We start from the raw sequence: 25085 nt of genomic DNA on the forward strand, positions 1-25085 counted from the left end.
GTCACATTAGCATCGTATGATATAAAATGACATGTAGTATTTTAACTAACAGTAGTTAATCAATTATAAATTATAAGAGTTTATTTAGTTCAAAATAAAAATACTATGACTTGATTAAACACAATAAAAATATAACTTATTTCAATTTTTCTAAATAATTTAAGAATTTTTTTAAATATTGTGCCTAACTAATATTATAATACATCTCATGAATTTTTAATCTATATTCACATCATAATATTGATCGTCACAAAATATTCTTTTTTTAAAAAGAAAAAAAAAAGGAAAGACTCTATTCTTATACTAAAAGTTATGGAGAATGAGAACAAAAATGAAAAGTAAACAAAAAATTAATAGAGTTGTATCTCCAAGTCTCCATCTTATAAGCAATGGTGTCATCCACCATTGCCAAAAGGCTACCCCCAATATCATATTCCCATTCAACATGAAAAAATAAACAAAGCTCAAAGATGCTTTTTCTTGTTCCCTTTCTCTCTCCAACAAGGGAAAATCTAAAATTAAACTTGCTTTTTCCCCATTTTTCTTTTAATATTTAACTCATCCAAATTCCCACCGTCAATTGGAGAGTGGAGACCTAGTCTGCCACTCCAAATTAGAATAACGGGCACCAAGCTAAGGCGAGCACAGCCGAGCCGGTTTCACACCATTCTGAGGAATTTTAAAGGCGGGAAAATCTACCTGAGGCGCAAGCGAGTTCAGCTACATCTACGCCTAGTACTGTTTCGCGTTCTTACGACGTCTGATCATGCCACGTATTCATATTCACTAATTTCTAATGGAAAAGCTCATGATTTTCGGATACAATAACGAAAATGCCACAAGTCTCGCACCACCTGTCGTTTGTCGATTGGATGTTGGAGTCGGTGCTCAACACTAACAGAGTGATGGGAAAGCGGGCCCCAGAAAAGGGAACGTGGCAAGTAGAGATAATACACGTGGGGCCCACACCGAACCCTTTAAAAACCTGTAAAAGAGCCTAAAGCGCCAAAACCACCCACAACCACTCTCTCTGTATTTCTCTCTCAGCTTTACCGGTAAGAGTCCTTCGAGTTTAAGGCTGCCAATTCTCTCGCATCAATTTCCTCTCTATTTTCATAAATTTATTATTTTCCTATTTATAATTCATTCTTATTTTATCTTAATTTTTTTCTTTAATTTTGTGTTTATTGATCGAATACAAAATTATGTCATTTTTTTTACGATTTTAATTTTCTTTTTAAAAGTTTACTCTCACTATATAAATCTTTAATAAATTTCATGCTGGAATCAACTTATTTTCTTTCAAATTTTCTGTGTGTTTTTAGTCGTTTTTCTCTCTGAATTGTGCATACTGAATTTTAATTGTGCGTGTGTGTGTATTTTTGTTTTTTTTTTCTTTCTAATTTGAGATTGGGTTTTGTGGTGTTTGGGTTGCTGATACCAAAATTTTGAATAAAAGAATTGTTCAAATTTATCATAATTTGTTAAATCCCTTAGTATCAAGATTTATGGCTGAGTGTTTGTGTTTATAGAAATTAGACTTTCCTTAAATGATTTTTAAGGTTTTTATAGGTTCAGATTTTCGAAAATTTAATCAATAGTTATACTTAATTGGTTTTCTAATTACATTTTCAAGGCTTATGTTAGGGACTTTTTTTCTATTATTATTTTGTTTTGTGGTTGTTTCTGCCTAGTTTGTTTTACCATTTGATTTTTTTGTTGAAGAGATAAAAATTCTGCTATATCAGATTATCAGTTAGCTTTTATGTTTGTCTTAGATGAATTTAGAAATAAGAGTAGCAAATTTAGTTAACAAGAAAGGACACTTGTAGTAGCCACTTATGTCTTACCTAAATTCGAAACAGACTACAAATATGGGACATGGAAAGTCGAACAATGTAGATAAGATACCCACCTTCAGTCCCCAATTACAAAACACTGAAGAAATTGGATTCCAAAGTTTGAGTAATGAAGCGGTCTGCTTTGATGGGCTAACTGGTGTTGAAACTGTTGATGCACCCTTAAATGAGTTATCACACTTTCCTTCTTCTCATTTGGGAGACATGTCATTAAAGGGTATTGATTGGATGATTCATGGCTCCCAACTTGACAGCTATCAAAATTTCATGGTTCACCCTCATGTTATGAACGGGACTGGATATGTGCCTTCCCAATATTCAACTCTTGAAAATATAGCCTCTAATACTGGAGGTTTACAAATGGGCATGCAAGGTGCCAAAGTGTACAATAGTAAGCCCCAATCAATTGGAAACTTCATGAGTTGTGGAAGCAGGGCACCTTTGTTATGTGGTGCTCAAGATGGTAGGGAAATGGGGAGTAATAACAATTTGGTGGACTGTGTGGTTCAATCTGATTACCCAGAAACACTAGATGGGAGTTTTCTGACTCTAGGAGTTGGAGTTAATACAGAGTCCAGGTCAAAAGCTAATGCTTTGAGCAGAGATTTCATTGGTAAAATAGATGGGGCTATAAAAATGCAGTTAAATCCATCCCATGTGCAAAGTGGTTATGAAAGTTCATTCTCTCCTGATTTTAGAATGGCAGTTGCTCTATCTGATAATCAAACCTATGCTGGTGGATTTTCTAGCATAGAAGAGAACGCAGTTGGATTATCCTCTCTAAAGCATAATTTAGATGGACTTCACAGCATAGTGCAGAATGCAGGTGAATCATCCAATGTGAGTGCATTTGCTGGTACAGTGCAGAATGCAGGTGAATCATCTAATGTGAGTGCATTTGCTGGTCCAGTGCAGAATGTAGACAGTTGCTCCCTTTCTGAATATCATCTTGGAGTTTCTGATAGTACTAGCTCCAACTTTAGTTTAAGTCCATCGCAAATGTTACCAATGCCCCAAAGCCACGTTTCACATCCTCTTCTTACACCAGATGATCAGAAATTTTGTACTGGATTTGCAAATATTGATCCATTTCATGGTCTTTCTGGTGTATCTCCAAACATAGTGCATATTAGCAGCCAATCTGGACTGCCTCCTAATCAAAGCTTTCTTGGTCTTCCTGGTGTATCTCCAATAGTGCATGGTAGTAGCCAATTTGGACTGCCTCCTAATGAAGGGTTTCATAGTCTTTGTTGTGAATCACAAATAGTGCATAGTAGCAGGCAATCTGGACTGCCTGTTCAAGCACAGCACAGAATGGCTCCCTGGCCTTCATTGTCTTCTTACATGACAAGCAAATATGCTACATTGGCCTCTGATCAGCTACAAAAATGCAATATGGGAAGTATACCTTGCTTCCAGTGGGGTACATCTGTGGCTTCTCCTGTTCTTGGAAACATTGAAAGCACCAGCAACCAGTATCAGTCAGGTGAGTTATAAATATTTCAACAGCCCATTTCGTGTATAAAAACTGAGCACAATACTTCACTAGATCCACTAATATTTGAATTTAACTTAACTTTTCACTAAAAAATAAAAAAGAAAATCATATCATAACTACAGAGAACTTAGTACATCAATACTTTAAGTAGCTGGAATCTTTACTGTTAGTTTTTGTTTACTTTATAATTATAATCTTTTATCATATTCTCAAACTACTTGTTATATTTTCCACATTTCCTAATTATTTTATCCAGTGATGCACAAATTCAAGGCTAAATTTTGTATCTTTGCCGTTAGCAGCATCTATTTTTTGTTTAGATGAAATTGCTTTAGGATCTCTGTCAAATCCAATTTGATTTCTCTGATGCTACCTTTCTATTTTATAATTTGCTAAAACTGTTTTCATAGTTCTACTTTATTAAATTCAAAGATAAATACCATATACCAGGTGAACTTGCATAATTGAGAGTGGTGAGAGTCTTTTTCTATGTAAGATCAAAATATGATTTTCCATAATGAAGATATAGCAACTTACTATTCTTTACATGGGAAATTATAGAAATAAGAGTGAGAAGTCCATTTGTATCAGATTTCTCAGTCAACTTATCTTTTATAGCTGGAAATATACCTGTTTTTGTCAATCTATGCTGTGAGCTAATTTAAGGAGCAATAAATCCTGATTGCTGATGTGAACAATAAGGTGTTTGTATAAAAGGAACACCTCCGAATTCTAATAATACTGTGGGTTTTTTCATGTACAATAGCAGGGGCACCTTTTATGTAACATTATGTTGACCGTATGGAAGCCATTGAGTCACAGATGAGCTTATAATGACATGACAAAAGCTAGAGTGTATGTAGTCTTATGACCATCATTTTAAGGCATGACTACTTGGTTGAAGTAAAATAGTAATATTAAGAGCTCTTCTACATGCTATTCGTAATTCAGGGAAGCACACATATAACATGAATGTAGAGCTGTTAAATTGTAGTTTTCTGAAGGAAGAAGGAACAACAAACTGTGATTATTTTGACATGGGAATAGGAAACTGCTGAAAGCATGATGGGGATATTAGCTCCTGTAGTTGTGCTTGGGAAAGAACATTTTTAATAGGACAGCTGAAGATTAATACAAGTGTAACAAATTCAAAATTAAATGAATAAAATGTAAAGTCATAGAATTGTGAAAAATGTTCCATCAAAATTACATAGGTTTTTTTTTATAAATTAACTTTCAAGCACTAAAAGTGATAAATTGACTTAATGGTCTTGAGGAAACAGGCTTAATTGGAGTAGTAAAACAAGAGTAAGGTCTAGTTGGTAGTATGATTCTCTAATGCACATGAGGACAAAAATCTAACAGCGCGTTTGAAGATTTGAAGGTTAAAGAGAGTAAAGTAGACCAGTGGAAGAGAATTACTCTCCTTTACCTTGCTTTGGAATGGAGAGGAGTAAAAGCAGAGAGCATACATGCCATTACCACTAAACCTGCATTTTGGAAATCATTATGAAATTAAATGTGAAAGGTAGAGGGATCACGCTGACATCATTAAATTGGAATACCCTACCATCAAATACCTTGGATTTGAGAGAATCTAAAGAGCGCATTTTCTCTGAGAATCTTTGGTTATTTTCTCTGCTCCAAATCCTGTGCCTTCCCTATTGACTTGGATTCTTAAAGTAGGGTAGAATAAAACATTTACTTCCTTTTAATCTATCCTCCTGTACTCCCAAGTAGGATGGAACCTAATGCTGGATGCTGTATAATCAAATTTTACCAACAGGGGCAAGAAAGGTGTTGTTAGGCTGATAATTATGGGTTGGACCAACAATAGTCAGCACAACATTTTCTTTGAACAATGTGAATCTTTTACAAATTGACAGAATTCAGAAGATGTTCAATGATATGATTCAATGCTTTCTTGAGATCCTAGACTTTAAAAGGTTAACTTAGAACATGCCCTTCATTCTAGGAGTACCCCATTTAGTTCATGTTCATATGCAGCATTATAAGAAATACTAATTGTTAAAAAGGTAGTTGCAGGTGCTTTTGGGAAAAATGAAAATTAGCTGATAGTTCATTCTCAGTTGTTAGTCCTTGGCAATGAATATCTGTCTGCATTGGTTACAGAAATTTGTGGAATTAAATATTTTTCCTCACAGCTTCCTTTAGTATTTAACCTTTTTGAATTTTGATTGAATTTGAAGCTGTATGGCAACATTATCCAGCTCACCACGGTGGTGCTAATCAAACTGTGGAAAATGCCCCATTTTCAAAGAGGATAGAAGGTGTTTCCATTTAGTTCTTGCTTACAGTACCTCACTAAGTTATTTCTGTCAAAATTTAAATGACATCGCCTTGCTGTTTCTGCTTGTGTGCTTTGACAGATGCTAATCTAGTCATATTTGTGAGTGGATTTTTTTGTGGCCACCCGCTCAATGATATGGTTTAGTTATTTTCATGTTAGGAAGACTTATTACCTTGGAAAAGCAAAACCTGCTCTATCAATGATTAGCTGTTTAACCTTATGGAGTTTCACATTGGCTTTCATTGTTGTTTAAATATAAGGCTACATATTTCTGTTATTTCTATTTTTTAAAAACCAAAAGAACAGCTCTAAGAGGACTGCATAGCTGATACTTTTTTATGAGTACTTTTCATTCTTGCACCTGAGGGGTTACTGCAGGTTCTGGCAAGATCTGATTAGTTAAGTTCTATTCAGTTATTAGCAACTAGTCCTAATGGTTATACTGCTCTAATTTCCAAAGATGAAAAACTTTGTCACCAGGGTTTCAATGGTTCTTTTGTCTTTATAAACTCCTTATCTAGTTCCTTTTTCTAAAAAATAAATAAATAAATAAATAAACAAGAACTACTTGTACCTTTTACATCATGTTTTAGGTTGTTCAAGATTGCTTTTGAAGATCAAAAACTAACATCATGTTGGGTATTTGGTCCTTATTGCTTTTCTACTTTCTTTGTGCATTGTTGTTTTGGCTTCAATGTTAATTAACTAGGATCAGCAATTCGTAGTCTGGCAATTTTTGGAATTCTCTAGACTTACTGATTGTTAAGAGTTTTCTGAACTAAGTGAGGACAGCTGAATTGAGGTAACTCTTGTATGCTTGTGGATTTGAAAAATATTGGTAACCTTTGGAAAATGACATTGGCTTGCAACTAATTTAGGAAATTAAACTCCATATACTAGTATCAATATTATCTTTGGCAATTTGTTTCTCAATTGAACTTAGAGATTGTCTATAGTTTGCTGAGAGGATGGTGGTGGAAAATCAGAAATTATGATTGAAGAGAATGTTCTTAAATTTTTCTTTTCTTTCAATTTCTGAAAATGTGAAATCCTTAAATTGGATGCAAAGATAACGTACAGAGGGGAGAGGACAGATACTATAATTGTGAACAGCTACAAATAACAGAGATCACATTTTTTTTTTTCGTATTTGTATGTACAATGTTTCTAGCTATTAAATCTGTTGGTCCTTTCTTGTTTTGTTACACCAGGATATTCTCTAACTACATATTCTCCTTTTTTTACATCCTTTAGATTGTCTGACTCAAATAAACTTTTTCCCTTTTGGGACTGCTGCTTTCACGAGGTCAAATCATGTTGGTAATTTTGACCTGAGTCTCAAATGCCTTAGTTTGGAATTTTGGCTATTGGACAGTGTTTTTAGTTGTTTGATTACAAAAAAAAAAAAAAACATCTTTTGTTCCAGTTCTATAGTTTCTATGCTGAACACTTGCACTTCCCCTGCAGATCAGCTTTTTGCCTGTGATGGAGGTGCTTCTCAAGTTTCCACCACCATTCCATTTTCCAAGAATTCTGGTAGTGGTACTCTTGATGCTTCTACATTAGCGTTACAATTTGAATTTGCATAGATTCTCCTTTACCAATGGACCAAGGCCTTGTTCACAGAGTACAATAATTTTAATAACTAAACTTTTGTATTTCTTCTTTACCTTTTTCCCAAGAGACATTTTCTGGCAACTAAAGCTGCTTTTTATTTGTTTTTTGTTATTTTCTCTAACTAGATATTCTTCACCCCTTCTCATGGCCTTAAGATCTATTTTGACTTCATCAATTCTTTCTGCCTTGTTACTGTTGCTTTTTCATAAGTTCAGGTCATGTCGCTTACTTGTTTTATAAACTTCTTAGTCCATTACACCCTCAAAAAGGAATTTCATGCTATTTGGAAGTCTTTCTAGTTGTATGATTATTGTTTTGTTTTTCTGGCCAAATATGATTAGTGTTTATTATTGTAATAAGTCTATGTATTTTTGCTCTAGAGCATCCTTGCTGAAACTGTGACTGTACATCCTTTGCAGATAAGCTTTCTGCTAGTGATGGAACTGCTGCTGAAGTTGTTAGCATTACTCCATCTTTTAAGAATATTGGGGTTCAACCATCAAGTACGGGCACTCATCATGCTGCTCCATTAGCATTCATATTTAAAATGAATGATTCATCAGCCTTGTCATGAGAATGAAGTTGATGAGGCTAAAGATACTGATTTGGTTGCATGGTCGATTTGGACTAGATCTCGTAATACTTATTTGACTGGATAAAATCCTCAACTGTTTTAGGACTTAGATAGCATAAGACTGAAATGGTTAAATGCATTGATCACTTTGGAAGTTTCACAAGATTAAAATGTCATGATCAAGATCCTGTTATTAAAAAAAAAAAAAAAAGGAGGAATGGTTTTCTTGTCTTTTTTTTCCTGGCAACACATTAATTATTGTCTAAAACTGTGATGATAATATTTGGGTATATTTGAACTGATTTACACAGAAATTCACAATTTGATGATGTAATATTGGTTAAATGTGAATGGGGAACTTGTCCAAGAAAACTTAGGCTGGTTCAGGCCATCGACCAAGTCATTTTTTTTATTGATCAGGATGTGCTTGTAATAGCTCTTCATGACTGCTTGCATCTTGGTCAATCTCAAAATAGTACTCCTCAGGCTTCCAATAATCTGCATGTTTCGGCTTATACATCTGGTAATTAATAAAATGTTTGGAAGAATGACTGAATATAAACTTTATTTGACTGCTAACACATTTACTTTTACCAGGTACAGGTCAAGTAATTTCATTTTCAAGGGAAAGTGGACCTGCTAACCTTCTTGCTGGACCATCTCGCAAGAGGAAAGCAGCCCAATCCCCTCCAGCTACTCCTCAGGTTCAAATAAAGAAGACTAGATCAGCAAAGCCTTCCATTCGTTCATCTACCTTATACAGGGCCCGAGATGCTCCTTTTGTTTCTCCTCTCCCACCAGTAGTATCCCAAGGTGCACCTGTTCCATCACTAACTCAATCCACATCTACTGTTCCACCTGTAAAACTGACTGCTCGTCCTCTCCCACCTTTAGCTTATAAAGGTCCTTCTCTCCCATCATTGTCCCAGGTCACTCCTGCTTATGCGCCACTGACATGGACTGCTCCTGTCCCTCCCTCAGCTAGGATGTCTCATCCTCCCCGTATAAAATGGCAAGGTATTTCATGGCTCTTGTTTTTATTTGATTTCATGTGCTAGCATCTTAGTTCATTTCCAAAAGGTTCCTTCCCAGTCATGTTTAATGTACAAAACTTTCACTATATATTGACTTACTAAACCACGTTTTCCTTATATAAATATTGTTTCTTCAATTTACTCTACTTAATGTAACTTCATGCTTTTGTTCATCTTTGTTTAATGTTGTAATATCAAGAACCTGCTTGGTCTCAACACAACGATTTGCCTCATCCTGTGCTCTATTTCATCCGCATACCATGCTAATTTAAACATCTGATAGGCTGACCACACCGGACAAACATCTGGCATATTTTGGCTCACCACTGGTTGATTTTGCTTGCAAACATGATTTAATGGCACCATGTGTTCACTATGGTTTCTGCTATGGATAATGATGTTAACAACGATACGATATGATGAAAACTTGTACAGTACAAGAAGTAATAATTAGGAGCTTTCTTTGCAGATCCAGAACTTCTTCAACTAAGTGGACATAATTGTTTGTTGTGCAAGAGGGATCTTTCATACGCACCAGAAGGCCCTGTTTTCCAGCCAGCTCTTCCACCTCCTGTTGCTGTTTTGTCATGTGGTCACTGCTTTCACGATCTCTGCTTGGAGCGAATCACCCCTAAAGATGAAGCTGATAACCCACCTTGCATTCCTTGTGTGATCAGTGAGAGCTAACTTATGCTCAATCATTTACTTAGTGCATTAACCTCTCTTAATCTCTAAGTTTTGGCAATATCTGTTAGAATTGTAGGAAAATGAAATAGCATTTGTCAAGAAAGGGCCAGTACTTAAAAATTTTCATGGAAATTGTACATAGCAGGTTACAACAATTGATTCAATAGACTGCATAGCTCCTGGTCATTTTGAAGTGTATATAAAAGGTGTCATCTCGTCATTAACAAAGCATTTCCATTTCGCATTGGTTGAGAAATTAACCATTTCAATGGCTGAAATTGCCTCCATTGTGTCTCTCATGTATCCTTTTCTCTCTTTTCGTTAAATCAGTGGCTTTTTAAGCTTCTCTGCTATGATTCTTTTCAGTGAAATAAAGATGCATTCATCATGTAACTTGCTCCATTAATGGAAGCGGCAGGTTAAGTCATAGGTTGTTGTCTGTCCCTGTAACCATAACTCACTGCATTATGTATATATATATATATATATATATATAGGAACACCTCGGGAAATGCCTAAATTTTGCTCTTGTTCTTGCTATCCAGCTTACTGTGAACCTAACGTAAGTCCAAACTACAGCTGAAGCTCTTTCTGCTATTTTTTACAGTGGCTTTTCTTCAGCTCTAGGCCTGACCTGTATAACTTCTCCTCGGAGGCATGCTCTGATCCCTTTCTTGGGATACAGGCAGCAAAGTTACTTTGTCCAAATCAAAGCTGCAAATGGACCAGGCTCGACCCATTTTTTGTTAAACCTTCTCCTGGTCCAACTAAAAGGCTCAGAATGGGTCCAAAGTCCAAGAAATGAACAAAAGCTGGCTACAGCAAATGAGTGATTGGACCCACCTCATCTCCTTGGCCTTCCATACCAAAATTCCCAAGCAACCCTAACCAGTAAAAATAAAAAAGTCCATGTTTTTCCCCTTTTCATCTTGAGCTCCAAAGGCAGAAAGAAAACAGAGTGAATAAAACCATTCAAGTCATTGTCAAAATGTATCAGTTCAGGTAAGCTTATCACTTGAAATGAATAGCTGGTGAGCCATAAACTGAATTATTTCTCCCCTTTTATTCTGTTTATTTTCGTTTTATTGTCAATGATTTGGTTTTTTATGCTTTCCCAATCTCATTTTCCTTTATTTCTAAACATTTTAATTAACATTTCCTTTGATTGATAATATTTTATAAATAATAATTTTTAAAAGATCGATAGTAAATGTATCAATTAAACAAAAATTAAATTAAAGGAAAAAAATATTGCATGAGAGGATGGTGATATTCATATTCTTATTGAATAACTCTAAATTGCCGATAGCTATAATATTTTAAAAAAATTTTAAATTATTTTAAAAAACGTAAATTAGTTTTTAGTTTTTGAATCTTGTATTTTTAATTTGAGTTTAATAGATTTTTATAATTAATAGTTGATTAATTATCATTAGTCTAAATGTTATTTATCATTTCTTATACTCATGTGTCTCTTGTCATTTCTTATGTCCATGTAGCATTGAAGAGTATCATCATATTACATCAGCATGTTATGCAATCATTTATTATGACATGTTAACATCATATGATATAAAATGACATAATATTTTAATTAATTATATTTAATTAACAGTTAATCATAAAAACTTATTTGAATCAAATAAAATTATAAAAATTCAATTAAACATGATAATGAACCAACGTTTGTTCAAATTTTTTTAAAAAAAATTAAATTTTTTGAAGTATTAATCTCAATATTTGTCGTGTGTTGGATCATGATCAATCATGAGGTAAAAAGAAACTATGAGCACCAAATTCCTTGAACAACTTTAAAAGGGGCAAGTATTTTTAATTAAAAGATGGAACCTTTGCTTTGAATGTTTAACCAAAAGTTTCAACTTTATTAGATTGGACAAGAGATTGGTTGACCTGAGCATTTCGATTCAATTGAGGCCTATACGTGTATATATATCATTTTTTTAATCCTTGGATTCCAAGTACATGGAGATTATAACTACAAGAAAAAAGATATTTAATTCTGACAAGAGGCCCAAACTTCCAAGAATACTGTTCTCTTCGTAAAATTAAAAAAAAAAATGCTGATTCCACCAAGGGATATTCTTCCACGGTGACAAGCTAATCATTCATAAATTATTTTTCTTTTACTCTTTATTTTATTTACTTATCTTTTAATTATTTCAAAATAATATTTCGTTTGAAAAATAAAATAAAATAAAATCGGAAAGTAATATTTGGACAAAACAACACAATAATTGAGAGCAAATAGATATGGTTGCGACATAAACAAAACAATGAAGATACAAGGACAATTTGGCACCCCAGAAATTTAATTTAAGTAATTAAAATATTTAAATAAAAAAAAGGGGGAAATTGCTTGACAATAAAAGCAGAGGGGTGGAAAGAAAAGGACAAGGGCCCATACAGAAGGCAAAGAGACAACTGTTTTGACGTAAAATCGGTCACCCAAATTCCAAATCTTAACCGTTGAAAAACCCTTGATGATGGTCCCTCTTCTTCCTTGTGATTACCCACAATTTATCTTCTTCTCCTTCCTCTCCCCTTTCTAGTTAAAACCGCATCTGAATCCCAACAACAAAAGCAAAAAGCTCAAACCAAAACTCAACTCGTAGAGAAACAAGGACATACTTTTTTTTCATTTGTTCTTTTCGTTCTTTAGGGAGTTTTGGGTGTTCCAGGTTTGAAAAGAAAGAATAAGTGGATACCTCTCTATATATTTTGATTTGTTTATAATTATTTGTTTTCGTCAATGGAGAAAGAGAACAAGAAGGTAGATGCAGCAGCTTTGGAAGGGTTTTCTCCTGTCACTACAACTAGGATTTTCTGGAAATCCAGGAAGAGATCAGGTAGTGTCAGTTCTTTGTTTTCACTTTCTCTGCTTGGTTTCTATGGAAATGAAGTAAGCAAAAGAAATGGAAAAGCTATGAACATGTTTAATTCACTCCCTTTCTATGGCTTTTTTTTTGTCTTGCGTGATTTGACCAAACACCCTTCAACCCATCACTCATGTCTTAAAATTCATTCATCTCCTTGGTGTGAAAATTATACTATCAATTAAGGAAGGGAAGGATAGTCGACCCAGTTTCTATTTGATCCTCATTTCGATTTAAGCCATTATCTTTTCTTTGTTTCTTCAAGTTTTTGTTTGAGTGATTAGTTAAGGATAACATATTATGGACCATATTGTTTATGACTTGTAGCAAGTGGTTACTTTGCTGCTACGTTAATTTACCTGGTTTGGTTAAAAGCTGATTGGTTGGCTTACCTCTCTGTCTCTCATTAGTATATCTTTTTCTTCTACCATATATTTATCATTTCATTTTCCTGTCTATTCTGTTCATTTTGATTTTTCTTGTTGATAGTCTTAACCAGCACGTTTTCCCTGCCTTTTTGTTGATATGTCTGGATTGGCTTTGACTTTGGACAGCTGCCCACCATATTTTTTTATTGCTTAATCATCCAGCTAATCATCTTTAACTATTCCCAATTTTAAATCATATCAGTTGGTTTGCTACCAAAAAAAGACTTAAGAAAATAAGCAAATACAACTACCTCTTACAATTTCTTTCACTCTAGATTTTAACTAGACCTATCCGTTGGCATGAGTCTCACAACATGATGCTGTAAAAGGGTATTACCACAGTAGTCATTGATTTTAATGATAGGCATCAATTGAGCTCCCTTCATGGTGGCATCCTTTCAATGGGTTTAGTAAAACAGAGAACAGTAAGATTCTTGTACCCAACAGTCACACCTAATTGGCTCAGGTCTCCTTTTCTAAGTTTGTTTTTGAATAAGTTGGAAAAGGATTTTGGAACTTGATCTTTTTTTTTCTTTTGAAGGAGAGACAATGTTACTAAATCAAAATGATATTTTGTCCTTAATTAATATAAAAGCTTTTTCTTGGTTTGAAAATGGGTTGAAATGAGAGACATTTTCATGTCAAATCTGTTCATGATGGAAATGGGAGACTTCCCACCAAACTTGTCATCATTCTAATCATTTGCCAGCACATGATGATTTATTCATTTGTTTTTTTTTTTTGTCCCAAAAATAATTTTTGCTTTTACGTTCACTTCTGATAATTTTGCAACTTTTTTTTCTTCTTTCTCTTTTGTTTGTCATCTTTGCAACTTTCAGTCAGACCATAAAAGGAATATAGTTAAAGAATAAAAAGAAATCGTCTATTCATTGGTTCTTTACTTGAAATAATTGCACTTAGTTGAAAAGTTATGGTTTAAATTTAAGGATGAAGGATAGAGTCACACAATGTGGAGAGTAGGGAGTAGGGACATGTGGGATGGATGTTCTACCGTCAATATTACAGACTCCCTTTCTTAGGAGATCTCAACTCAAGTGGTACCTAACTTTTCGGTGGGATAACACAGGCATCTTCAATATGCTCTTAAAAATTGTTCCTTGTCATAAAATCTAGCTACAAACCTCACGATGAAGGCACAATTGCTAAGTAGAGGACCTAATGTACAACAGTATATAAATTTACAACATTGCGAGTATGTTTTTGTTTAGCAACATTAAGTTACCGTAAAGAAGCTTGGAACTAGAATATTTAACTTCTTTCCGACAGCTAGCGGGAGGAATTTAGACAAGGTAACAGAAGAGACTGCTAATATGACACCCACCAAACAGGAAGAAGAAACTCCAGATCAAGAGAATGCCCCAGATCCAACAACAGCTTCTGAACTTTCTGAGCGCCGGAAGGCTCTCTTTGAACCACTGGAACCCATAAAAAATCTCAATGGCCAGCGCCCATCAGCTGAATCTTTACTTCCCCCACCAGACTTTGATGCTGCAATCTATCCCAAGGGCTGGCTGATTGGAAAGAAGAGGAAGCTGGTAAATGTTGATGTTGTTGAGAGCATGAGGAGGATTGCAGTCCAGGAAATGAACAGAAAGGTTGCTTCCTAGACTTAACATCTCTTCTACAAAACACTAGCTTAAGTTCATGTACGTATCTTATCAGCCAGAGGCTTAATAAATCAAGATGCTATACATTTTATCCACAATTAGTAAATGACACATTGCATCTTGAGTTATTGGGTCTGCAACTGACCTGATAACGAAGATGTATAGAATAAGATCACTGTGCACGCATATAGGCACAAATTGCAGGGACGGTGCAAGGTAACAGCAAAGGGTTAATTTTGTAGGACCGGGAAATTGATGGCCTAAATGAGCAGTTGGAAGAAGATGCCCGATGCCTAGAACATCTGCAACTTCAGCTTTTACAAGAGAAAAGTAAAAGGTCAGACGTAGAGAGAGAAAATGCAATGCTTCAAGAACAGATATCCATGCTGATGAACATGTTGCAGGAGAACGAAAGCATGGGAGACGAAGGTCCAGATGAAGCTTAAAGAAAAAAAAAATTCATTTGTAGTTTGTTTATTCTTTTGTAGAGTTGTTTGAAAAGAGTAAGAAGGCAGGAATACATGCAAATATATACACATTTGGGAGAAAATAGGTCTAGTGATTGTAGTTTGTTTGGCCTGGTGAGTAGCTTTCTTATGCTTATTATTGCTTGTAAGTTGTAAGTGAGTCTCAAATCTTATGCCAAATTTATCTAAATAAATTGTTTTTATGTTAGTTCTTCTCACCTTAAAATGCTTTGTGTGCAGCAGCTTGTGCACGCCAAACCTATTTGTGCCTTACCTATCAAATTAAACTTTTAGGTAAAGATCATTATCCATAGTAAACCTTCCTTTTTTCATTATTACTAGAGTATGCCTGTGTGATATACGTAAATTAATGTTTATTGAAATATATCTATACATCAATAATCATATGGTGCTCACTTTACGTAAGCATTTATGAAGTTATTTGTCAACTATATAGAAAAGGTCAAAAGTTGCATAATTGTTTAAGTGATAAGCTGTTTAAGAGTTGTGAATGTAGATTGCAATATACAACTTAAGAACACATAAAATACATGATAAGTGACTTTACTCGATGATTTTAATGACCCTAACATTTGATCTCTATGGAACTTCTTTCTCATTAGTGACAATAAGCATTCCATCTTCTATAAAACCCTAGATCTGATAAGTCCTTACATTCTCAGACAACTTGAACTTGCTCATGAAGTAGTGAATGATTATTGATGTGGAAGCAAAGCAAAAAATAAAAATTATAATTAATTGTAAATTAGTATTTGGATAGCTTTTACCTGCATCACACTTGATTATATGTTAAGTATTAGACAATTAAGCTTGAAAGTAAAAAAACAAATAACAGAGTTGACTATTTTTTGTTATGAATGTCGAATGCAGATTGAAAAATGGGTCTTAAGAATTAGCAAAATTTTATTTGACTTGCCAAGAGAGATAACTTAATAACAAAATCTCAACAGTTATAAGCAACAGGAAACTCAAGTTGCAAAAATAATGGATGGAAATTGAGATTTAACAATGTAAATTAATTACGGTAATGAAATAGAAAAACATAACAAAACTTCTACAAAGGAAGCAGAAATGTCATAGAAGCTGTATATCATACTAAAAAGATAAAGGTACCAACATAAATACTATAAAAACTATAAACCATGATAAGCTGCCACACATTAATTTTTTTGTAAGTTCATTTAGTTTATAAATCCCATAAAAAAATTCCATGAAGCTGAATACTATGCTAAAAACACACAATTTAGTAAAATTATCATAAAAATTGCATGACACAGTAAAAAAACAAAATACTTTCATAATTTAATAAAAATCTCAAAAGGGCTTCAACAGTTTCAATCAATAGAAAACTAAATTTTTTCTTTTGTAAGTTCATTTAGTATGATTGTCATAGAAGTTGCAAACTATGCTTAAAACACAGTATTTCAACGAAAATATACAAAAAATTGCACCTCATACTAAAAAAGCAAAAATACGTTTATAAAGTAAAAAATCAAATAATAGATATATTTCCAATAAAAATAACATAAAATGTACGAACCACACTAAAAAAAAAAAAATACCCTCACAATTTTATAAAACTTCCAGAAAGATGTCGATAGTAATAAGCAATAACAAACTCAAATTTCAGAGATGATGGAAGAAAACATAGGTTTAGAAAGTTAGATAAGATATCACAGTATAAACTAATTGTGACAATGAAATTAAAAAAAATAACAAAACTATTACAAACAAAGCAAAAATGTCATAGAAGTAGCACAATAAGCTAAAAAGGTAGTGATACCAACAAAAATATCATAAAAACTGTAAATTAGCATAAAAAGATAGGGATGACTACTATATTTTGTAAAAATTGTAAAAATACACTTATCTATTACTTTCTTAAATAGTTAAAAGTAACTACAACAAAAATGTTATATAAGTTTATATATAAACAATACTACAAAAATAATAATGATAAACATGTAAATAAAGATAATTGAAAATAAGAAATAAAAAGAACCATAAGCTTCTATGATACATGTGAGATAAGATACAAAATAAAGCAACACAAATCAATCACATTCCAACAAATTAATCCAAAAACCACATCAACTTATAAAATAGATAAATTCATGTATAAAAAAAATCAATAACAATGGATAATTACTGTCAATAACAATGGGTAATCACCACGAAAATAAAGAAAATTTTTTTCTTTATTTGTATGGCAATTTTTCTTAAGAAAGAAAAAGTCAAAATTGTAAATATAATTAGTAAAAAAATAAAAACATTAAGAGAACGAATAACAAAAAATTAAAAGAGATAAAACTAAACAAAGGATTTAATCTCACAATGAGCAAAGATACAAGTAGATCATTGTCTTCAATAAAAAAGTATAACCACAAACCTAATGAAATAAGATAAAAAGAAAGAAAATTTAGAAACTTAAATAAAAGGCTTTCGATTTTTGTATGGAAGCAATAACATTATAAAAATAAAAATAATAAAGAACCCAAATAATAAAAGCTTGAATAAACAGAAAATCCTGAAATTAAGAAATAAAATACCTGAAATAATTATGCTTGGAAACCATCTTAAACCTATAAAAATCAAGATTGTATAAAAAAAAAAAGCAACATTAATCAATAACATTTCAACAAATTAATCCAAAAACCACATCAACTTATAAAACAGAAAAATTTATGCATAAAAAAATCAATAACAATGGGTAATCACCATGAAGATTAAAGAATTTTCTTCTTGACTTGTATGGCTACATCTCTGAAAAAAAGGTCAAAATTATGAATATAATCAATAAAGAAATTAAAACATTAAGAGAAAGAAAAACAAAAAATAAAAAAGAGAGAAAAACTAAACTCAATCTCACAATGAGTAAAGGTTCAAGTAAATTGTTATCTACAATAGAGAAGTATAACCACATACTTAATTAAATGATATAAAAAGAAAGAAAAGTTTAAAACCTTACTTGAAAAGTTTCTGATTTTTGTATGTAAGTAATAACATTATAAAAATAAAGGTAATAAAGAATCCAAATAATAAAAGCTTGAATAAACAAATCAAATGAGATAAAAAGAAAAGAAAGTAGAAACTTACACCAAAGGTTTAAGAGTTTTGTATAGAAGCAACAACATTATTAAAAAACATAATAAAAACCCAAATAATAAAAACTGGATAAACAGAAAATTATGGAATTAATTGTTCAATTAATTGAAATTAAATAAATAATTAAAAAGTAAAACAATGGGCAAGGAAATAAGACGAAGAAAGGAGAAAAATAAAAGAGAAGTAAATTTATCTCTATCTAATTTGTTCAATCAATTAAAATAATTACAAATTTGAATTTATATTTGTATTTCTTCTCTCGATCCTTAGCTCTCTCTCATGCTTGATTTCTCCCTTCTCCTCTTTCCTCACCCCATTCTCTTATTCTTTCTCCATAGTCTTCCTCTAACCAAGGGACTCCAATGAAAGAAAATTTTGGAACCACGGCATTTGGAAAACACGGAAATGCCATGGCTTTCCAAAAATCAAAAACCCTTGAAAAACTTCAGAGTAAAAGCGTGTCCCAAGGGTTCAATCGTTCATGCCACGTGGTCAGCAATTAACTCTTCAATTGTCCCTTCCTCCTCGAGATAACTCTTAATCTATGCAGATATTGGACTAATTTAGCGAAAGAGATTCACAACACTAGGTTTTGATCCTTTAAATTAGAAAGGGTTACGACCATTGGGTTTATAACTTTTATTTTAGGGCAAGAAAACGTACATAGAACCCGAAAGGACTCCACACATGCCGTGATTCAAACTCAAGTTGGCTTGAATATGGGATAACAATCAGTTAAATTGGTGAAAAAATGCTATTAATCAACTTAACTGGCCTCTCCACATATTTTAATCAAACCAACTAATTTTTAATATCAACCAAATTAACCTATAATCAATTTAATTTGATTTTAATCCATTTAACCAAAATTTTTTTTGAAAAAATAAATTTTATTGAATTTTAACTAAACGAGGGAAATCAAAAATTTTTGAATGCACTCAAACCTATTTTTCAAGCTCATTTTTCTTGTTTTCATTTAAATGGTGCACAATTGAACCCATGCTCTCTAACCAAATATCAAAATTAACTTAATCAAATGCACTCAAACCCATGCTTTATAAAATTAATTTAACTTATTTAAATGGTGCACAATTCAAATTTGAAACATAAAAAAATTAAATATAAATACTAAGTGATAAAAAAATTTAAAAAATATATAGGTAAGTCAAAAAGTACTTAATTTGAAAAATAAATGTACAACATATGAAAGAGAAATAATAACTATTAAAGTGACTGAACTTCATGTAAATATGATGTTTTTGCTTTAATGTGTTTTGGTTTTAACTATATACTAATATTTAATATCTGAATATTTGATTTGTTAATTGATGCATAATTTTCCTACTTAAAAAAAAAAGAAGTTAGAATCCCTCTTTCTCAAGCTCAAAAAACAAAAAACCATATATTAATATTTAAAAAATTATTTTGGTTTTATCCCATTATTTGAATAACAAATTTAATTTTGAGATTTAACTGTTATAGTATAAAACTTTATAATTAATTATTTATTTATAAATTTATTTAGTCATGCTTGGGACTTGGGAGCCTTCAGCATTTTCCCTTCTACAGCAGAATTGAGCTATTGTTTTTGTACAGCAAGTCTATCATCAATGTAAAAAGAAGCAACCATTTTTCCTCCCAAAGTGAAGCACTAAAATTACTTAATCCTGACTAGGAATACAACATATTTACAAACATGGCCAGGAGACTTCCATTAATATTTACAAAAACTCCAAACACAGGTTCATATATGACCATGGATTCTTCAGCAGTTCTAATTGCAGAATCCTCAAGCTTTACAAGTTCAGTTAGCAACCTGAAAGCATTTTTTTTACGCTTGTAGAAGAAAAAGGCTTTAGGTTTTATCCTTATCTAGCTTGAATATCAGAATCTTCCATGATGTTGAACAAAAACTGCGGCAGTGAAGCAATCCTAGGAAGATTAAGAAGAAGATCCCCTACTGAGTCCTTCCTTGACATGGCCTGTGGACGCTTGGAGTTAGAAACATCATTGGATTCATCCATTGATACAGGAAAACTCTCTGCTGTCTTACTCTCACGTGCTGCTGCAGAGACTGAGCTGCCTTCAACATTTTTACCATGATCATGCACATCGACAGCAACATCCTTTTTGGTTGGAAAATCTGGTGCCACAGCAGAATCCTTCTGCAGAAGACAGCAAAGAGAATTGACCCTAGCCATGAGACACTGTTCATCAGAGGCTGATGCATGCAGTGAGTCATTGAGCAAGTATTGAGTAATCTCCTCCAAAATGTCTTGGCCCTGCAGGTCATCATTGGAAGATGTCATCTGTTCAGAAATGCAATTTCCAATATGATTTACTAGATCACTCATCGACATGGATGCATGAAGTCCAGAAAATCTAATCTGATCCCATTGACGGAGCAACTTTCCTTCATTGGCAGTATTGCCTCTGATTTCTTCAATTGCATTGGTATCCATTACTGTAGAGAAAAAGACAAGTTACAATGCAATGTTAGATAGTGCCTACCACACTGCTACAAACTCCATATGAACAACATATACAATCTTAAGGACTACTAAATTATAATGAAACATGACAAGTAAATTCTGGATGGACAATTAAAAATCACTTTAACAACACCACAATGGGATTACATTCACTGTTATTTTTCTTTTCTAATAACATGATTAATGCATGTTCTTATATACATGATACTTTTCAAAAGTTAAACTGATCCTTTTAGTGTTGATGCTAGCAATATTTTTTTGAGTTGACCATCTACATTTATGTGATTTATGTGATTTTCTCAAATTATTTTAGATTATACACCATTCTACATTTGTACTAATATAATACTCACTGTTTTCCTACTTTAATAATATTAATTTCATCTGCATCTCATCATTATAACTGGGATGAATTTCTGTTTTGTCATAAAGTTCAGCAAATACTTTCGAGTTATTTGTAGATATGAGAAATGAAGAGTTCTTGTTATCAAAAATTGGCATGTGAAGCACAGGCAATCCAACTGCAAAAGTTGATACCTTTAAAGCAGCTATAATTACGTTTTGGAGGCAGGGGAACCCTTTGACTCATGGCTTCAAACAGAACGTAGCATAACATTATCTCATAGCTTTCTTGAATATAATGTACTATTCTAGAACTTAAAGCATCAGAAAGTATTTTCAGTGGCTAGCCATTGAGGGTTTTCAGCTTAGGGTCGCAAACATCAAAACATGATGTATTTGATGACCAAGATACACCATGTTGAAGCATTTTTATATTTCCTTATCCATGTGCCCTTGGCGCATCTTTTGTGGATAAGGTACGCATAGCAGCCAAAAACAGGAGTCAGCAGCTTTGGATATTTACTAACAAATAACTAACTCAAAGAAGCAATAGCTACAGTAAGCATCTATTGGATACCAATAGTCTCAAATACCATATACTTTTTAAACATGCATCAGTATGAAAATAAAAGTTTACTTTTAGCCTTGGATTTTGTCTAAAAATTGTTAGATACCCCTGGAACCTGTTTAATAAATGTCGGACATTAGGATGGGAACATAACTAACATTAAAGTGAACAATGAAGTTGAAACAAGAACATAAGAAAAGTGTTAGCAAGAATTCAAATTGTTTTGATGTGAATGATGCTTTTATCTTTTCAATTTATAGCCAAGTATTAAATGTTACAACTGCAGAACTTTTAACAATCAACGATGATGCAGGATTATTCATGCATTTCTGCCTATTTGTGAGTTTTTTAAGTAAAACACTCAGACTTTATCTTAACTGTTTTTTAAAGTTTTCAGTATTGGCTTAATTATGTCCTTAATCCAACTTGTTCTTCCTTCCTTCCACATCTAATAAAATGAGATAAAAGTCTTAGTCATCCTATTTCCGGCAAGATTAAAACTAGAGTAAATGACATAGCTTAAAATGAGCAAGGAAAACTGCTGAGAATGCACTTCTTCATTGACAGACCCCCATCTAACAAACAAACCAGAATCCATTCCTTATGCTAATTATAAAACAAATTACAGGTTGTTTTAGAGTCCATCAGATGTAAACAGGGACTCCATGTCTCCATGTTCAGTATAGCATCCATCAAGGACAGAAAGGTATTATCAATCAAGTGGTAGATAGGCTTCAAATAGTAGACCATGGAAAGATAATTCTTATGCTATGATAATGTTTAGGCATATTGACTTCAAACAAAAGATAGCTTGACCATATTCCAAATGACTGATTATTAGCAGTAATAATTGCTGTGTAACACTTATAAGAAGGTCCCTTGTCAATGATATTCACATTCTTGATGTTGTTAAAAGTAACAAGACTGCATGATATATACTTCAATTTACTCATCAATCAGAGCTTTTCTGAAAATAGAGATAATTTTGAAGGCAAGCCTATATAAAAGCACTTTTAATGTTCTTTTTTTGTTTGGGAAGCAGTGGTTTACCCACAGTGTGCAATCACCTAATTGATCCAGAATTTTGCCATTACTAATAACTGAGTCAAGCTCTGAATCATCACTACTGGGAATTAGTTAGATCTCATCATTCATTTGAACAATATATATCTATATTGAGACAAAGGTAACCATCCTTCCTTGTTAAAGACTCCATTCAATACTGCCAAATATGATGAAAATGTAGGAATGATCTTGTCATTGTATCAAAACTTCAACTAGAATGATGTCACATGTACCAATATTCTCGGTTCATTATTTTACCTGAGCTAGGTGATGGAGTTCCCTGGCAAAAATGTTCAGCAGCTCTACCACTGAAATCTTGCTCTTTTTTGCAGGAAGAAGATTGACCAGCTGCTGGCGATGATGTATCCTGCAATCCAAAGATAGTAGGTCCCTCTTCACCTTCTAACTCAACCTTATGGCCAGCTTCATTTGAATCTTTGAAACCAGATATCTTGGGTTCAAAATATGGTGATTCTAACAAAGTTTCTCGCTGTTTACTTAGGAAGTTGAGACGAGGATCACATTGAATAAGTTTCTCAAAATGCTTTCCCAAAAGGCCCTGTGGGCACTGTAGGAAATGTTGCCTGTGACAAATAAAGAATGCATCATCATTACCGGACAATACTTATATGATACAATGTTTAAAAATGTAGTCAAGGCTCATATGATCAACTAAAGCAATGGTACTCAAATTTAGTTGCATCACCAACACAACATGAGAATAAATTCACTTCAACAACCTGCTGCTGCTAGAAACTACAAAGCGCAACAATAGTACCTGTGTATGCTTGCTTGTCCACCAGTAAAATCTGATGTTGCTTGCCATAGAGTATGCTTCCTAGGTTGTGGATTTGTCTCCCTAAAGAAAAGGGGCTGTCTTGCCAACTGTAGCAAACAACAAATTCCTCTAAAATCAGTATTACCATCAGAATATTGAAAATTATAAGAAGATAATAGTTAAGGAAGAACAACTGCTTAAGGCATAAGTTAAATTACCGCTACATCTAAGGTCCCCGGTCCATCTTCAGGATAATTTGCCTTGATAGCTACAATATCAGACCACTGAATTTCAACCTTGTTCTTGAGTCCACCATCAAGCACTTCCCATACAAGCTTGTGCTTAGCAAAGTAGCATTTTGCTACCAAATCCCCTTCATATCTTGACTTATACTGCAGTCCAACAAAATCTCAATCAATTCAAACTCAACAGGAAAAACAATTCATAGTCCTTATGAAAACACAAAAAATCCAAAGAAATAAAAAAAAAGAATACCTCCCAAGAACCGATTCGCAACACGGAAGCAGGAAAATTTGAGGCCTTGAGCTTGTCCTGACCGCAGGAAACTGAAGTTCCCTTGCTATCTTTCTTCTTAAGAGCTGTTAATTTATTGGCATTTTGTTGTGAAAGTTTCATTTGAATCAAGTCCAAAAAAGATGGACTCTTTTTCAGACGCAAGCCAAGTGGACTAGGCTCGTCAAGTGGATTATATAATGATGGTGGGATTGGAAAATCCCCACTTTCAATATTACCCTCCTGTTCCAACAAGCAAATCCATACAATAATTTAACAAACAAATTAAAGAAATCAGAAGCAATACAATGAAAAGAAAAATTGTGAAACTTAATAGCTAAATTAAAAAAAAAAACAAGAAGAAGAAAATTCCAAAAGAGTGAAGGTTCTTTGAGCTTAAACCCAGGATAGAAACAAACCCAAAGATGAATAATCCCAACAAAGAAACCTTAAAAAAATGAAAAAACAAAAACCCATTTAGTTAATATGTTCAAAAAATACATATAAAATATGTATAGAAAAGTTATACCTGTAAAGAAGGGTCAAGTTTTGATCTTTTGTGAAGAGGAGCCAATCCATCTTCCAGCGCTTCTTCCACTTCCAGTTTCACACCTACCCTTTTTCCTGAACTCATCAATTGCACCATTTGATCAAAGCTTTCTTTCTTTTATTCTCTTCTTTTGAGGATTTTTTTTGCTTTGCTTCTTCAATACTCTGCAGAGTCTGAACAAAAAACAGGATCTTTTTTTAAAACAGCAATGGCTGGCTGGCGGCGTGGTCTTACTCCTTGCACGTGCCAAGTAGAATCGCCACGTGTTCTTCAGAAACACAGCTGGACGAAGATCTTTTAAATGACGAAAATGACCCTTGTTTTCGTCTAGTGAGGGTTTTACTAGGGGTTGGTTTCGTCATTTCGAACGCAGATGGGAGTGGACGGCGACGTCAGCTGTTTGGAGGGTTGCGGCCGTGTGTGGATTGAGTCACGTGAGGGCACGTGCTGTAGGTTTGAATGGATAAAATGTGGGGCCCAAGGGTTCGTGAACGTTCCTGAGTGGGACTAGTGTCTTTTGTCCGTATTCCTTTTTAGAGGAAGAGCCAGCGATTGGGTAAGCGCGACACGTGGAGGAATCTGAAGGGGTTGCAGGGACACGTCGGATTGTAAAATGGGATTCCGCGTAAGCTTTTTAACGGATAATGTTTTCAA

General features: G+C 33.4%; 3 protein-coding genes across 13 annotated transcripts; 2 read left to right on the forward strand and 1 right to left on the reverse strand.

Moving 5' to 3' along the window:
* Nucleotides 1-1020: 1020 nt before the first annotated feature.
* On the forward strand, nt 1021-10689 carry LOC18595483 (uncharacterized). 10 transcript variants are annotated; one of them, XM_088807686.1, is made up of 9 exons: nt 1021-1055; nt 1866-3345; nt 5568-5648; nt 6923-6988; nt 7136-7207; nt 7705-7788; nt 8457-8876; nt 9363-9569; nt 10188-10689. In XM_088807686.1, the coding sequence occupies exons 2-9, from the start codon at nt 1875-1877 to the stop codon at nt 10205-10207; spliced, it is 2421 nt and encodes an 806-aa protein (XP_088663812.1). In that variant the 5' UTR covers nt 1021-1055; nt 1866-1874; the 3' UTR covers nt 10208-10689. The 10 variants fall into 10 exon arrangements, with proteins under 10 accessions (XP_088663812.1, XP_017978006.2, XP_017977996.2 ...); XM_018122511.2 differs by lacking the exon at nt 1021-1055 and having other exon boundaries at nt 1078-3345; nt 8457-8672; nt 8754-8876; XM_018122517.2 differs by lacking the exons at nt 1021-1055; nt 10188-10689 and having other exon boundaries at nt 1073-3345; nt 8457-8672; nt 8789-8876; nt 9363-9502.
* A 1342-nt stretch (nt 10690-12031) lies between these two features.
* Nucleotides 12032-15205, forward strand: LOC18595484 (Snf1 kinase interactor-like protein). 2 transcript variants are annotated; one of them, XM_088807624.1, is made up of 3 exons: nt 12032-12447; nt 14252-14518; nt 14773-15205. In XM_088807624.1, exons 1-3 carry the CDS (start codon nt 12376-12378, stop codon nt 14974-14976), a joined length of 543 nt encoding a protein of 180 aa, XP_088663750.1. In that variant the 5' UTR covers nt 12032-12375; the 3' UTR covers nt 14977-15205. The 2 variants fall into 2 exon arrangements, with proteins under 2 accessions (XP_088663750.1, XP_017979354.2); XM_018123865.2 differs by having other exon boundaries at nt 12035-12447; nt 14190-14518.
* Nucleotides 15206-19736: 4531 nt separating this feature from the next.
* Nucleotides 19737-24625, reverse strand: LOC18595485 (uncharacterized). Its single transcript, XM_007023454.3, has 6 exons — nt 24411-24625; nt 23864-24124; nt 23587-23760; nt 23369-23475; nt 22849-23174; nt 19737-20587 (listed from the first exon to the last, which is right to left on the reverse strand). Exons 1-6 carry the CDS (start codon nt 24525-24527, stop codon nt 19992-19994), a joined length of 1581 nt encoding a protein of 526 aa, XP_007023516.3. The 5' UTR covers nt 24528-24625; the 3' UTR covers nt 19737-19991.
* Between the last annotated feature and the right edge of the window lie 460 nt (nt 24626-25085).

Source organism: Theobroma cacao, chromosome 6, assembly GCF_053813885.1.
Source record: "Theobroma cacao isolate CCN51 chromosome 6, ASM5381388v1, whole genome shotgun sequence".
NCBI lineage: Eukaryota > Viridiplantae > Streptophyta > Magnoliopsida > Malvales > Malvaceae > Theobroma > Theobroma cacao.